The 16,303-nt window shown below is 47.4% G+C and overlaps 1 protein-coding gene across 3 annotated transcripts in view; it reads right to left on the bottom strand.

Annotated features, from left to right (window-relative positions):
• Positions 1-1,555: 1,555 nt before the first annotated feature.
• The window catches only part of LOC118384159 (myocardin-related transcription factor B-like), a 27,274-nt gene continuing 12,526 nt past the window's right edge, over positions 1,556-16,303 (bottom strand). For all 3 annotated transcript variants that reach the window (XM_052518769.1, XM_052518768.1, XM_052518770.1), the window contains exons 3-14: positions 16,035-16,090; positions 15,849-15,924; positions 15,321-15,485; positions 14,865-15,085; positions 14,439-14,585; positions 13,034-13,281; positions 12,458-12,620; positions 7,331-8,200; positions 6,072-6,239; positions 5,839-5,949; positions 5,676-5,736; positions 1,556-5,568 (exon numbers count right to left, since the gene is read on the bottom strand). In XM_052518769.1, the coding sequence (XP_052374729.1) occupies positions 5,060-5,568; positions 5,676-5,736; positions 5,839-5,949; positions 6,072-6,239; positions 7,331-8,200; positions 12,458-12,620; positions 13,034-13,281; positions 14,439-14,585; positions 14,865-15,085; positions 15,321-15,485; positions 15,849-15,924; positions 16,035-16,090 (2,795 nt within the window). In that variant the 3' untranslated portion in view covers positions 1,556-5,059. The remainder of the gene's footprint in view (positions 5,569-5,675; positions 5,737-5,838; positions 5,950-6,071; positions 6,240-7,330; positions 8,201-12,457; positions 12,621-13,033; positions 13,282-14,438; positions 14,586-14,864; positions 15,086-15,320; positions 15,486-15,848; positions 15,925-16,034; positions 16,091-16,303) is intronic.

Raw genomic sequence — 16,303 nt, 5'->3', positions numbered from 1 at the left:
CTTTCTCCATTCCAAGGACCAAAGAAAAGGTGTGTCTACTCTACCGTCGTTATGGTGATACTGTCCCCACACAGCACTCTCTTAATACTCACATTCTGATCATGATTGTCTCCCTTTAAAATCCTTTTCAGAGTGCATCATCAGTCAGGGGGGCGTGTCTGTTCTCCCTGACCCCTCTGTTGTCTTTGTTGAAGCTCCACCCTCTATACCAGGTGAGTCACTTGGACTGAGAGTCAAATGATGTGTGAACTTGTTCATTTGTGGGTTATTTCAAGCGGGACCCCCATTTTGCTACAATTATTTTCCTGGCCTGCTTAGATCAGAGGCTAGTCCTATAGATGAGTGATGTCATATGGTCATAACTACACTCCCTCCATAGCTCCGGAGGTAATCCTGGACATCCAGAAACTTCCTCCCTGCTCATCTCAGACCCAGTGCCCACAGTGTCGACAGTTCATCACCACAGAGATGGTCACTTCAGTAGGCAATGTGGCCTGTCTGGTCTGTGTCACAATGTCTATACTTGGGTGAGTTGACCAGCACTGTCTTACTTCTGTGTTACTACCAATTGTCTGCCATCTTTGAATGGACAGGAGGTGGACAATGAGGTGTTTTCAACTCTATTCTTCATCTGGAGTTGGAGGGAGTAGGATATTTCAGTTAACAAAGAATAGGAACACTGCTTAGGTCTCTTAAGTAGAGGTGCCAACAGGTGCTTTTTGGAGACTGCATTCCAGATGTTTGTTTCCTGCAGTACTATGCAAATTTCAGTTTGTAGTGCCTTTGGGCTAGTATCATATCTGATAATCACATCACCTGATGGAATGCAAAGTTTAACACTATCTTTTCTGGTCTATTCTCATTCAGCTGTGTGGCTGGCTGTTGCCTTATCCCTTTCTGCATTGATAACTTCAAAGATGTCACGCATAGATGTCCTAAGTGTCGAAGTTCAATAATCACCATCAAAAAGCTCTGAGGTAAGGGCCCACATGTACATAGAGACTAATAAACAGGTCTCAGACTGGGCTTGGAGATCTCCCCTTGTGATGATGAGACATCTACCATGAATCTGAGGTGACCCATTTGGGGTTCAGTAGACACCCTGTCCCACCATGCAGGTACAGGACAGCATTGGATGTGGAGGAAATGGACAATGAATGTGGATGGGGCCAAGCCATAGTGAAACATGTTCTGCTGAGTGAGAAGTGGTCATAAATTCCCAACAACTGTACTGAGGTCAGTGTCACTCCCATCACTCCTGTGATGATGATGTAGTCATACTGTGAGAACTGTGGCTGCATCCTGTACATTTTAAGTTAGTGTGTATGGCATTGTTCTTGGAATAAAATGTATTCATCAATGCAATTTATTAGAGAAACTGCATTAAAATGTTTTTTTAAAAAACATTTTTATTGACCTGCAAAAAACCTGTGTGAATTGTAAAACATCGGAGGAAAATAGTGTTTCAAGGTCTGTGAACTCTAAAGCTGCATGTGACTTATCCAAGCCGAGTGGTGGCTGTGTTAGGGTTTGGAACTCATTGATAAACAAAAAGTCACATGATATGGTTGTTTTATTTACTAAACACAACTGAATCATTTTCACACACAATGTACATTGACACAAAAAGGCTATATATACACATTATGGGTATACAGTAGTATGCATACTGTATACACCAAACAGTCTTAATACAAAAGAGCTTAGATGTGCTACATTTGTATAAAATGTACGAAAAGAGCTCATGTGCGACATTTGTAAAAAAAAAATAAAATAAAAAAATTAAATGCAAAATATATACACAATGTGCAAAATATATGGCATACTAACTATGTATCAATACACCATTGCAAGGGAAGGGGCTATACTAGTATAGTACAAATAAAATGACTTCTGATTCCAGCTCATTCTCCCTTTCTGTAGTTTGGACACATGATCAATGGGGCACTGATGCTCAGACAAAAACAAAGTTGTGCACAAAGACCAATCAGGAGCAGGCAATGTTTTTTTGATTAGCTACCCATTTTTATCCACTCACAGTGTAAACTGCTTTGCAATTTAAGTGCTTTTGTCTGTATTTCTAACAGAAATGTGTGACATTGAGGCATTAAAGGACCAGTGCACTCAAAAGCATTTATATACACTGATTGTACAAAACATTAGGAATTAGGAACAGCTTCCTAACATTGAGTTGCACCCCCCTTTTCCCCCCAGAACAGACTCAATTCGTCGGCGCATGGACTACAAGGTGTTGAAGTGTTCCAAAGAGATGCTGGCCCATGTTTACTCCAATGCTTGCTTCTCACAGTTGTGTCAAGTTGGCTGGATGTCCTTTGGGTGGTGGACCATTCTTGATACACATGGGAAACTGTTGAGCATGAAAACCCAGCAGCTTTGCAGTTATTGACAGACTCAAACCAGTGTGTCTGGCACACCGGTGTGTCTAGTTCCAAACCTCTCTGCCAATATCAGCTAGTTTTCAGTTTCCCCCTCCCCACTCAGACCACTCCCAGACAGTCATAGTAAAATGATTGCTCTTTGCTAAGGAGCTGTTTTAGTTTCTTTTTGATAATTTTAAGTGAAAACAATCACAGTAAGGTACTTCATTGTTACTTAGAAAGTATTTGATATTGAGTTAAAAACAGCTGCATTGGACCTTTAAGTCATTTTCTTTGGTAGGGGACAGACAGGTCGGCTAGAATTGATCCAAACCCTTGAAATGACATATTTCTTTAGCACGGTCTGCAATGTATTTCCAAGGAATGCTTATGCTGTCGTTGATGCCTCAAACTTTATCATGCCGAATAATGTTTTAAAGCTTCTTCCATTTTTGGGGGGCTCTACTAAATTACAGAAAGGTTTCTGTGTTTCTAAAGGCAGTAATCCGTGGCGTAGCTCAGACTGCTTGAACAAGAAGACCGACAACTTTTGTAAAGTCAACCCATCTGTAAACTCCTCTGCCTTAACCCATTTTAACTGTTGGTTCAACACTTCAAATGCTTTCACATTTTATCTTTGGCCAGTTTATGTCACTGTAATGTAATTTTTTAATACATGTGTACGATTGCAATAATCATATAGGATTTTGACCTAAAAGAAGACTTCAACTGGGAGAGAGGAGTGAAAACCAAGGCTATTACAACAGTGTGGAGATCATTTTAATACCCATCTGTTGGTAGTAATTGTACATATGGATCACACACTGCTTTGAAATGTGTTTTGAAAGGTTGCCTCTTGATGTGATTGTGAGTGGCTGAAATCCTGATCCTACATAATCTGCTGGTCTAAGGCTTCATGAATAGAGACACATCAGGCCTACTACAACAAAAGTATACAATAATGATGCTTACATTTGAACCTGCAGGACTATAGCCACAAATATTGCTAAGCTGATCACAAAAGCACAAGACAGCCTTGAACCTCCTCTGCTGATTCACTGTGACTCCTTGGCTTGTCAAACTGAATGATGTCAATTTGTTTGTTCTCGGTATGTCAGCCAACTAAGGTCAGATGGTATATTGAAATGCCGAGGGGAATTTACTGGCTATATTTCTGCCAGTTCCTAGAGTCAAAACAAGCAAAAGCGATATGCAACACAGATGTGCAGTGCACACACACACACCAGCTCTACACACCAGCTCTACACACCAGCTCTAGCTCATGTGCACTGCACGTCACACATAAACAAGCAGGATTCAGCTGATCTGTACATTGGGATAAATCCACTCCAGACTTGACAATAGGGTTGAGAGAGAACATTTCCAAAGGCTCTTTTGTCGATAATGTAAAGGACATAGGCCTGGGCTAGCTAGCTACAGCGGTGCTGTGCCACCTATTGTGACCCCATGCACACTCAGGCAAAGCACGTTGTAGTTTGGTAAACAAACTCACATTGGCCCTACTCTCCCCCACACAAGAATAGAGTAAGAACAACAGCTGCTAAAAATGTGATGGCTCTCAACTTCTAATTTGGATTAATTCAAGAGTTCTCAGGGCGACAGCTCTCGTATTGTCAACCAATGATACTAAATGTGGGTATCGTGCACTCACTGTTTTATCTTACATGACATAAGGGTGCTTACTGTTAACACTCACTTTAAGTAGTCTCCTGCTTTATTTTAGTTACAACACAATCAGTCATTACTCTTTGGAAAGTCTTTAGTTGAATTAAGTGAAAGCAACGCGTTGAAAATATCAAGATATTTGGCAAATGGTCTTATAAGGCATAATGCAATATGTGCAGTCTTTTAGCATCTGTGTCCAATTCCCTCGCATGATGGGAATCGCATGGGGGCACTGAGTAAAGCAAAGGCAGTTATTTCAAAGCCATAATGCTAAGCTAATACCACATTCCAATATGTCATATACATACACAGGACTGTAATACAGCTGCCTTAGTGATGTATGCAGCAGAGCAGACAGACTACTGCTACTGTAGACATAGGCTTATAATATATACAATCTCTCTGCGCTGTCTGTCAAATTTATCACGAAAGTAAGTCAGTAACCATGCCACTGGCGCAGTCAGAACCAGGCGTGAAATTCTCTAACACCTGGGTCAACATCTGTTTCCACTAGCGAGTTCTCATCCTGAGCCGGGATCACATTTCCTGATCCCGCTCCTTATCTACTGTAACGCCATTTCAGGAGAGACCACCCTTCCTCAGACCAGGTCCTCTTCTGAAAGAGATCACAGGGGGAGATCAACCTCTTCATACCATTGATCTATACCACAGCCCAGCGGGTGCTTAGCCTTCCTTAGAATGAGTGGCTGTTATGAGGGACGATACCTCAGAGGGAAACAGCTACACTGTATATCCAGTGAGGAAGGAGGGTCCTGCCTCTAGCACTCTGATCTGCTCAGAGCAGCGAGATCCACCACTAGTGCTGCTGTAGCCCTGCAGGGACTCAAGGCCAGCAGCACTGCACTCTCCTCCCCCACTTCCACTGGAGAAGGACTGACCTCTCCGTCTCACTTATCAGTATGTGTGTGTCTCTCCCTGACAGCCCTCTGTCTGAACAGGCCTGTTTGGGGGGGGGGAGGTCACATTGACGCCCCTTAGTCCCAGTGTAGCTGCAGGTCATGGGAGTCCAGGAAGTCAGAGGAGAAGACCCCAGACGGTGGAAGGCCTAGTGGGTTGAGTCCCCCCGTCGGCCCGGGCATGGTCAGGTCCAGCCACTCCATGTTGTCCAGGTTGGTGTGGTCCAGGTGGTAGCTGGAGGGGGGTGTACTGACATTGTTGAACCCGGTGGTGTCCGTGTCCATGGGGGAGTGGGGCGAGTGCTCCAGCAGCTGACTGTGCAGCTCTTCCATCAACCTCAGTGTCTGGGGCTCAGTCTCCCCCTTCAGCGTGCATTCCAGGAAGGCCTCCAGCTGGTTGTCTATGGCCAGGCCTGTCAGGCTGGGTGGGGCCGGGGGGTTAAGGGTGGGGGCGGGCGGGCGGGCCACCAGGATCTGGGGCGGGGGGCGGGATAGCACCGTGTTGAAGGGCAGGGTGGTTACGCTGGCGGTCACAGGAAGCAGCTTGTCTGGAAAGGAAGGGTCCTGTCTGATGAATGGGGAGATCTCTGTAGAAGAAAAGAACATGGGAGATGATGGATTCATGGCCAGGGAGGGACTCAGCTGTCGTAATGGAGAGGAGGAGACCCCAACGATATTCAAGTATTTTTCTCACCTCCACTCTCGATCAACACGTCAAACAGGTCGTCCATGTGCTGGCTGGTTGCAGTGGGTACCTGCATAGACAATAAAGACCAGTCAATACCTGCCTCAACGCCTAACAGACCTAGAAGGTCAGTCCAGTGTGTTTTAGTAGGGTGTTATAAAAGCTCTATTACCTGTGCAGCAGTCTGCATTCTGCGCGTCTGTTTAACGGCCTCTTCGTAGCGTGGCGGGTCCTTACTCTTGGGGATGTGGTTTGGGAAGTTGGGCTGGCAGGGAGAAGGGGACTGATGGACAGAAAAAACTATGAGATATAATCCCTATAAGCTCTTAACAACCTATGCGGTTCACATATTCAACACAACTAAATGAATACGTGGATATAATGCAGTATTTAATTAAACAATGCCTTGTTTGTTGGACCATCGGGGACTGCTTGGTTGGACGAGGCCCTGGCAGGGGACCTGCTCCCTGGGAAAGTGTTTAGGAAACACTGGGGGATCTCTGTCTGACCTGGGCCTGCTCTGAACTGGAACCCAGAGCCTGAGGTGGTGGTGGTGCACAGTGGGACTGTCATCTGTAGAGGAATGATGAACAGTGGTTAACCCCATGGTACACACTCTCTCTGGGGCAGATAAATACTGGTCAGCTGTAGTAGTACACACCCTCCATTAGAAGGCACACAGTGGTTGGACAGGGTACACACTCTCTCTGGGAGGAATACAAAGTGTTTATGTATTATTATGTGGTAGTACACAATCTCTAGGGACATAATAATAATAATAATATCAGTGCAGTGCAACACAAAGCAGTGTGTTTCTTGATGTGGGAGCACTCGTCAATGAGTGTTGTGATGCAGTTGGTGTTGCTAATTCTAGCTGGCTGTTGATTCGGCCCCGTTCCGATTCTGCAGACCTGGGTTCAAATAGTATTTGACATCTTTCAATTAAGTAGTGTTTGCTTGAGCTTGCATTTGAGTGACAGATGGACGGAGTGTGCACTTTTGGGACTATTCAGTTGGTTACATTTTTGCCAGGCAGGCCCAGTCAAGCACAGCTTAAGTATTTGAAGGAAAACAAATGCTATTTGAACACAGGTCTGGTACTATAGAGACTAGAACAGACAGCGTAGTCTAGTGTGCTGTCTGCCTGGCCGTCAGTCAGCACCTGCTCCAGTAACCGGAGCTTAGACAGGCTCCGGCTCTCCTTTTGATGTGACTAGGAGAGGAATTCATCACCCTGTCCAGGCCTGCTATTACCTTGGCAACACACTAGATAAATCACCCAGAGAAGAGAATATTAAAGAAGTTGGAGAGGGAGACTCTCTGCTTTCAAAACACGGCTAATGCCCTAAAAAATGTGATTAGGCCGGCCCATCACAATAGAATGTAAGCAGCGATTTATAAAGTGTCTCTGGAAATGGTGTTATCCCAGAAAAAGGGCACAAAAACAGGATGTGCAATTTATTCAGCGGAACAACTCATCCACAGACCAGACAGCAATTTATTTAGTTATGGTTTGGTGCAGCACACAGACCATGGAGAGTACTATAACACAATACACAGAGACACTACAATACAGGTGGGTAAAATGGTGTCTGCTGACAGTACCTTGGGGAATATCCCACTCTAAATATGGGATTAGAGTCAATTAAACCATACATTCTCACCTGTGCCATGGGTTGGGTCTGGGTGGTGTGTTGTTGTTGGTGGGGTGCTGAGGCCTCTGTTTTCTGGATGAGGCCTGGAGCTGTAGTACTAACTGTGGTCTGCAGGACTGGCTCTCTGACCTGCAGCTTAATGCTGTTGTTCGGTAGCTGGATGGTGGCAGTGCTGGTGGGCAGGGAGACAGGCAGCAGGATCTGTGTTCCAGGCTGGCCAGACAGTGAGGGCTGGGGCTGTCTGAGGACCTGAGGCACCTGCTGGTGGCTGATGAAGAACTGAGGCAGGGGGGACGTCTGCACCTGGCCTGAGCTGGGCTCCTCCTGTTTCACCACTGCTAGTGGGCTATGCGCAGAGGCAGAGCAGATTGAGGCGGCCCTGCCCTCTTCTTTGACCTGGGCCAGGGCCATGGGGACTGGAGGGCTGGGCAGACCCCTCTTCTCCACCTCTAGCTGCATCTTCAGCTCCTCCACCAGCTTCTGCTCCTGCTCCAGCTTCCTCATCAGCTCCTCGATCTGACGCTCCTTCTCGTGCAGTCGCTGGTCCTTCTCTGAGGTTCTGGTCTCCATTGGGCTGTCCTCCAGGCGGCCTTGGTGGGGAGACGACCCAGAAGGAGTGGGCCGAGCTGGGGAAAGAGCTCCTGGCATCCCAGCCTCCTCCATGCCCAGGCTGGAGACCTCCGAGGGCGTGGGGGACACAGGAGGTGTGGAGCTCATGCTCTCAGGTTGTGGGGCCCCTGTGTAGCCTGTCAGCTCCATGGCAGTGGCAGCCTGGCTGCTGGGGATCTCCTGATAAGGCTTTAGTCTCTCTATCAGGTCAGTCTTGGTGCCAGACACCGGAAGACCTCGCAGTTTCAGCTCCATCTTCAGCTCAGCTACCTACGGGCCAGGTATAATGAACAGTCATGAGTCATCATAACAAAAAACAAGCCCTCTCAATAAATCTCCATCCATATGTCACTGCCCTTTAATAAACTCAGCAAAAACAGAAACGTCCCTTTTTCAGGACCCTGTCTTTCAAAGATCATAAGATAATTTGTAAAAATCCAAATAACTTCACAGATCTTCACTGTAAAGGGTTTAAACACTGTGTCCCATGCTTGTTCAATGAATCATAAACAATGAATGGCAATACGCTTGACCTCATCTTTACTAGATGCTGTTCTTCCACTAACCTCATTGCAACTCCCCTCCAAGTCTCCGACCACTACCTTGTATCCTTTTCCCTCTCGCTCTCATCCAACACTTCCCACGCTGCCCCTACTCGGATGGTATCGCGCCGTCCCAACCTTCGCTCTCTCTCCCCGCTACTCTCTCCTCTTCCATCCTATCATCTCTTCCCTCTGCTCAAACCTTCTCCAACCTATCTCCTGATTCTGCCTCCTCAACCCTCCTCTCCTCCCTTTCTGCATCCTTTGACTCTCTATGTCCCCTATCCTCCAGGCCGGCTCGGTCCTCCCCTCCCGCTCCGTGGCTCGACGACTCATTGCGAGCTCACAGAACAGGGCTCCGGGCAGCCGAGCGGAAATGGAGGAAAACTCGCCTCCCTGCGGACCTGGCATCCTTTCACTCCCTCCTTTCTACATTTTCCTCCTCTGTCTCTGCTGCTAAAGCCACTTTCTACCATTCTAAATTCCAAGCATCTGCCTCTAACCCTAGGAAGCTCTTTGCCACCTTCTCCTCCCTCCTGAATCCCCCCTCCCTCTCTGCAGATGACTTCGTCAACCATTTTGAAAAGAAGGTCGACGACATCCGATCCTCGTTTGCTAAGTCAAACGACACCGCTGGTTCTGCTCACACTGCCCTACCCTGTGCTCTGACCTCTTTCTCCCCTCTCTCTCCAGATGAAATCTCGCGTCTTGTGACGGCCGGCCGCCCAACAACCTGCCCGCTTGACCCTATCCCCTCCTCTCTTCTCCAGACCATTTCCGGAGACCTTCTCCCTTACCTCACCTCGCTCATCAACTCATCCCTGACCGCTGGCTACGTCCCTTCCGTCTTCAAGAGAGCGAGAGTTGCACCCCTTCTGAAAAAAACCTACACTCGATCCCTCTGACGTCAACAACTACAGACCAGTATCCCTTCTCTCTTTTCTCTCCAAAACTCTTGAGCGTGCCGTCCTTGGCCAGCTCTACCGCTATCTCTCTCAGAATGACCTTCTTGATCCAAATCAGTCAGGTTTCAAGACTAGTCATTCAACTGAGACTGCTCTTCTCTGTATCACGGAGGCGCTCCGCACTGCTAAAGCTAACTCTCTCTCCTCTGCTCTCATCCTTCTAGACCTATCGGCTGCCTTCGATACTGTGAACCATCAGATCCTCCTCTCCACCCTCTCCGAGTTGGGCATCTCCGGCGCGGCCCACGCTTGGATTGCGTCCTACCTGACAGGTCGCTCCTACCAGTCTCCTCACCACGCGCTCTCACCACTGGTGTCCCCCAGGGTTCTGTTCTAGGCCCTCTCTTATTCTCGCTATACACCAAGTAACTTGGCTCTGTCATAACCTCACATGGTCTCTCCTATCATTGCTACGCAGACGACACACAATTAATCTTCTCCTTTCCCCTTCTGATGACCAGGTGGCGAATCGCATCTCTGCATGTCTGGCAGACATATCAGTGTGGATGACGGATCACCACCTCAAGCTGAACCTCAGCAAGACGGAGCTCCTCTTCCTCCCGGGGAAGGACTGCCCGTTCCATGATCTCGCCATCACGGTTGACAACTCCATTGTGTCCTCCTCCCAGAGCACTAAGAACCTTGGCGTGATCCTGGACAACACCCTGTCGTTCTCAACTAACATCAAGGCGGTGTACCGTTCCTGTAGGTTCATGCTCTACAACACCCGCAGAGTACGACCCTGCCTCACACAGGAAGCGGCGCAGGTCCTAATCCAGGCACTTGTCATCTCCCGTCTTGATTACTGCAACTCGCTGTTGGCTGGGCTCCCTGCCTGTGCCATTAAACCCCTACAACTCATCCAGAACGCCGCAGCCCGTCTGGTGTTCAACCTTCCCAAGTTCTCTCACGTCACCCCGCTCCTCCGCTCTCTCCACTGGCTTCCAGTTGAAGCTCGCATCCGCTACAAGACCATGGTGCTTGCCTACGGAGCTGTGAGGGGAACGGCACCTCAGTACCTCCAGGCTCTGATCAGGCCCTACACCCAAACAAGGGCACTGCGTTCATCCACCTCTGGCCTGCTCGCCTCCCTACCACTGAGGAAGTACAGTTCCCGCTCAGCCCAGTCAAAACTGTTCGCTGCTCTGGCCCCCCAATGGTGGAACAAACTCCCTCACGACGCCAGGACAGCGGAGTCAATCACCACCTTCCGGAGACACCTGAAACCCCACCTCTTCAAGGAATACCTAGGATAGGGTAAGTAATCCTTCTCACGCCCCCCCCTAAAAAGATTTAGATGCACTATTGTAAAGTGGCTGTTCCACTGGATGTCTTAAGGTGTATGCACCAATTTGTAAGTCGCTCTGGATAAGAGCGTCTGCTAAATGACTTAAATGTAAATGAATGAACATGTACCTGTGGAACAGTCGTTAAGACACTGTTCTTACAGACGGTAGGCAATTAAGGTCACAGTTATGAAAACTTAGGACACTAAAGAGGCCTTTCTACTGACTCTGAAAAACACAAAAAGAAAGATGCCCAGGGTCTCTGCTCATCTGCGTGAACGTTCCTTAGGCATGCTGCAAGGACGCATGAGGACTGCAGATGTGGCCAGGGCAAAAAATTGCAATGTCCGTACTGTGAGACACCTAAGACAGCACTACAGGGAGACAGGACGGACTGCTGACCGTCCTCGCATTGGTAGACTACGTGTAACAACACCTGCACAGGATTGGTACATCCGAACATCACACCTGCGGGACAGGTACAGGATGGCAACAACAACTGCCCGAGTTACACCAGGAATGCACAATCCCTCCATCAGTGCTCAGACTGTCCGCAATAGGCTGAGAGAGGCTGGACTGAGGGCTTGTAGGCCTATTGTAAGGCAGGTCCTCACCAGACATCACCAGCAACAACGTTGTTTTGGCTCACCAGGGGTGATGGTCGGATTCGTGTTTATCGTCGAAGGAATTAGCGTTACACCGAGGCCTGTACTCTGGAGCGGGATCGAGATGGAGGGTCCGTCATGGTCAAGGGCGGTGTGTCACAGCATCATCGGACTGAGCTTGTTGTCATTGCAGGCAATCTCAACGCTGTGCGTTACAGGGAAGACATCCTCTTCCCTCATGTGGTACTCTTCCTGCATTCTCATTGTGACATGACCCTCCAGCATGACAATGCCACCAGCCATATTGCTCGTTCTGTGCATGATTTCCTGCAAGACAGGAAATCATGCCATGGCCAGCGAAGAGCCCGGATCTCAATCCCATTGAGCACCTCTGGGACCTGTTGGATCAGAGGGTGAGGGCATAGGGCCATTCCCCCCCAAAATGTCTGGGAACTTGCAGGTGCCTTAGTGGAAGAGTGGGGTAACATCTGACAGCAAGAACTGGCAAATCCGGTGCAGTCCATGAGGAGCAGATGCACTGCAGTATTTTTTATTTTTTTGAATTTTACCCCTTTTTCTCCCCAATTTCGTGGTATCCAATTGTTTTAGTAGCTACTATCTTATCTCATCGCTACAACTCCCGTACGGGCTCGGGAGAGACGAAGGTTGAAAGTCATGCGTCACTACCGGCCAAGCCCTCCCTAACTCGGATGACGCGAGGCCAATTGTGCGTCACCCCACGGACCTCCCGGTCACGGACGGTTACGACAGAGCCTGGGCGCGAACCCAGAGTCTATGATGGCTGGCGCTGCAGCACTGCAGTCCTTTATGCAGCCGTTGGCCACACCAGATACTGACTGTTACTTTTGATTTTGACCCACCGTTGTTCAGGGACACATTATTCAACTTCTGTTCGTCACATGTCTGTGGAACTTGTTCAGTTTATGTCTCAGTTGTTGAATCTTGTTATGTTCGTACAAATATTTACACATGTTAAGTTTGCTGAAAATAAATGCAGTTGAGAGTGAGAGGACATTTATTTTTTTGCTGAGTTTATATCTATCATATAGTGAAAATCTATGTTTGAGTAAAATAATCTATGTTTGTACGGAGCAGGAGTGAGCTTCACCTTCATTTCGTCCAGGTTGGCAGGTAGGACACCAGGCTTGCGGTTTGTCAGAGTCTGGTTCGACCGTGCTGGGGCAACGCTGGGTAGAGAGACCATGATGGGACTGGACAGACTGCTGCCACTCAGAGACATGTTGGAGCAGCTGTTCTGACCCTCCGTCGACCTGTAGGAACACAGACAACGGGAGGAGGGTTTAGTGTTCGGATGGGAGAAAGAGTTTCCTGTATGTCCCATCATTCACAATCAACAGTCTCCGTCCGGGACAATGCACACAGGAATACTATATATCTAAGCCAAACAGAAGCTGTGCAGGAAACGGATGTGACAGATTACATCGCTATTATCCAGGTGTGGACTTATTCTGTCAGGGAGGATTGTTTGCTTGAATCACATTGTTCAAAGGAAACAATGTTTGCCTTCCAGGTGTAGCGATGATGTACTAACCGCCCTCAACTCAAAGCTGTCAGTCAATTAAACTGCAACCAGAATGTGAGGGCTAGCCATATTACTTGGCCTACGGTATTCAAGCTGCGGCAATACATTACATTCCAATGTCCTTTTTACAGTGGGCCATACTTGAGTGGGGCAGGCAAGATGGTCTGGTAGTTATAGTGCTGCTGCTGCTGGCTCAGTATCTGCAGCTGGAGGAACTGCTGCTGCTGATGCAGGAGCCTGGCATAGGCTGAGTCCATGGGGGCCTCGTTGGCCTCCTGTTTCTGGTCCGGGGGGATGTACTGGTGGTACTTTAGCTTCTTCACCCGCGGCTTGGGATCCTTATTCTTCTTACTGCGGCTCTTGTCATTGGGTGTCTTTGGTTGGCTTTGCTGCACAGGGGAAAAGAGGAACGGTTACAACCTACTGGATACTATCCGGGAGGAGCAGTTTTCACTGAAAACTTCAAAGGTTCATCTCACTGAGTGGATTGTGGACATGTTTAGTGTTCTGACTGTTGTGGATAACGTCTAAACATCTTGTCAGTATTGTGAGGCTTGTCCACGAAATTGTGCCCATTTCATACTGTAGTATCAAATGAATATGTGCGACATTGTGATAACACCCAGTGAGAAAGACAGGATGGGGAAATGGAATGTGGAAAGGGATGTGGGGTGACCCTTATTGTTCAGTAACTAAATTACAGGATGCACATTAAATGGCTTGGCATTTGAGAGGTAGATGCAAGCCATAAAAATATGCATGCAAGCCATAAACACCAATTGAAGTTGGTTTATGCAAACACACAGCCTCGAATGTGTTCCTCCCTGTTCTTCAACACGGGAGGGGCAGAGCTCAGAAAATATTCATTTGCTTTGTGTGTAAAGGATTGTAACAAATGCCCAAGTTATTACTTCACTCTCTTCTCTTGCTTCCATCCTTTATGCCCTGAAGGCTAAGAGAAAGCCTGTCACTTAACCTTAATTGAAGACAGAGAGCGGCTGCCAGTTTAAGTCCAAGGATTTGTGAAAAACTCCTCCAGGCCTTGTTGTGCTTTGAACCACATTTGAATTGGCCGAACCATCAGTTGTGACTGGTCTCTGCCTGCACTGACGGGCTCTTCCACTGTGACCGAACACAGCCCCAGTGTTTGTCCTCCTCTGACTTCTTATCTCTGATTACAGTTCCAAAGGAAGCAGCATGAAAACCACAGCAGATCAGAGAGAGAGAGTCAAATACCAGAGGTGACTTTCATGTTTAAAGGGTATATTTAGTGTTTGTAGGAAAAGCTTGCTCAGCTAACTGGGATCAAAAAGGAACCAAAACATTGTCATTGTTTAAATAAATAGCTTTCTGTACCAAGGGACAGAAAAGTTTGGTTATAGCTAATAATGTGCTCCGCTAAACGCTATAAACAAATGTATATTTAATATTTGCATTGAATGTACAGCTTTGCACATTGCCATGAAATACCATACCTTTGCCACAAGGTTCAAGTACTCTCCCATCATGTGATATGACATCACTTTCTTTCAAATTTGAGGCTCACCTTTACTAACATGGGCCCCGGCTTTGGAGTGGCAACAATGGCGATTGGCTGAGGCGTGGTCACCAGGCGATTGTTCTGATGCTCATTGGTGGAGACATGAGAGAAGTTGAAGAAGTCTGTTGTGGACTGGGAGGTAGATGGGCAGTGCTGAGATAAAGAGACAGATAGAAACCACATGGCCCGTTCAGTAAGAAGGGGAACAGAGGCCTGTAAATCCCCCTCCCACACTAAACCACAAGGGCAGAGCAACTGGAAAAAGACTAACAAAAGATGGATGTCGTCTAACAGAAAACAGGAGGCAAAGAATATTTTCTAGCAAGCAGAATTTCATATACAACAGACAGGTACAATGGGAGACTATTATTTAGGCCCAAAATGTAGAAACATAAAATATTTACGCTGCTGAGGTACTGCGATGGGACCTACCTTCATGGTGATGGAGCTGGTCGGTGGGGAGGTGGAGAGGGCAACAGGGGCTTCTGTCACCCTGGGGGTTCTGGGGGAGGGTGAGGGGGCAGAGGAGCTCTGGGACTCCTGGCTGGCTGGCTGCTCTGGGGACAGGGTGTCGCTGCTGTCCTCGTCAAAGTTGTACACATCAGGTGTTTTCGTCTTGGGGAAGTCATTCTCCACCTCACCGTCTGGGGGATCTGCAACGTAACACGTGCAAAAGCACAGCTTATTAATTACAAGTAGACCAATGGAGAGAGGTTTGTACTAAATTGTTTCTCATGGTAGTCACTGGAAATGCCTCATTGCTGTGTTAGTCGTAATAGGCACTTTCAGAAATCTACACCATACAAATATGCAGGGAGTGGGAGTTGAATGAGTTACTTCGCCCTTAGCCTGGAAATAATAATGTATAAAGTCAAGAGTGTTCTCTACCGGTGACGCCGTCCTTGACGAGGCTGGGTTCCACAGGCAGAATGTTCTTGACCACCAGCTCCATGGGGCCGGGTCGCTGGGCCAGCTTCTCATTGAGGTCATCAGCCAGCCTGGCTCTCTTCAGCATCATCTGAGTGGCCTGCAGAGAGGGCTCCGCATGGGTCTCTGTGGGACAGACAGCAAGTCATCAGTAACTGCTAGTCTACCAAGAACTCACAACAGTACTGTTCTACTACTGTGTGTCTCACAGTGGAGACTGTTTAAGGTGGTATGTCCTCATACGTCAAAGACGATCAATCAGACAACTGATTGTAACATCTCAAGAATATTTAATATCCTATGGATTGTATCCAATAGGGAGGGATTCAATTTCACAGGATTCTCCTCTTCCGTCATCATCTCTCTTCTGAGAGCTAACTTGGTCAACTAAATGCACATGTACTTTCTGGTGGTAGCTGAGTATGCTCCATATCATCTGTCTTCTCTATAGCTTATCATAAAGCATACAGTACATGGCAGTGAGGTTACCTTGCAGGATGTGCATGCGGACCAGCTCTGAACGTTCAGGTCTACTGCGGATTTTGTGCTTCAAGAAGTTCTCAGTCTGTAAGAAAACAACATAAAGCTACATTTAATCGAGATGATATGGAATGGCATGTGGATGTGATAGTGTGTTTTTATCTCAATGAAGTACAGTGAACAGTGAGGTCTTACCCTGGACCTCTGCAGGCTGCGGATCTGTTCGTGGAAGGCAGCAGGGCATTTCAGTGCTATGGGAGGGAAGATCAACATCATATACAGTGAGCTCCAAAAGTATTTTTCTTTTATTTAACTAGGCAAGTCAGTTAAGAACTCATTTTACAATGACTGCCTAGGAACAGTGTATTAACGACAGATTAATACTAACCATTACTATGCGAACCATTACAATAACAGGGGAGGATCTTTTGGGGGGTTTATGATATGCCTCTAATTTTTTCATT

This window comes from Oncorhynchus keta, chromosome 5 (assembly GCF_023373465.1).
Source record: "Oncorhynchus keta strain PuntledgeMale-10-30-2019 chromosome 5, Oket_V2, whole genome shotgun sequence".
In the NCBI taxonomy this organism is placed as follows: Eukaryota; Metazoa; Chordata; class Actinopteri; order Salmoniformes; family Salmonidae; genus Oncorhynchus; species Oncorhynchus keta.
The sequence above is the reverse complement of the archived record's forward strand: the minus strand, read 5'-3'. Positions and strand labels throughout refer to the sequence as shown.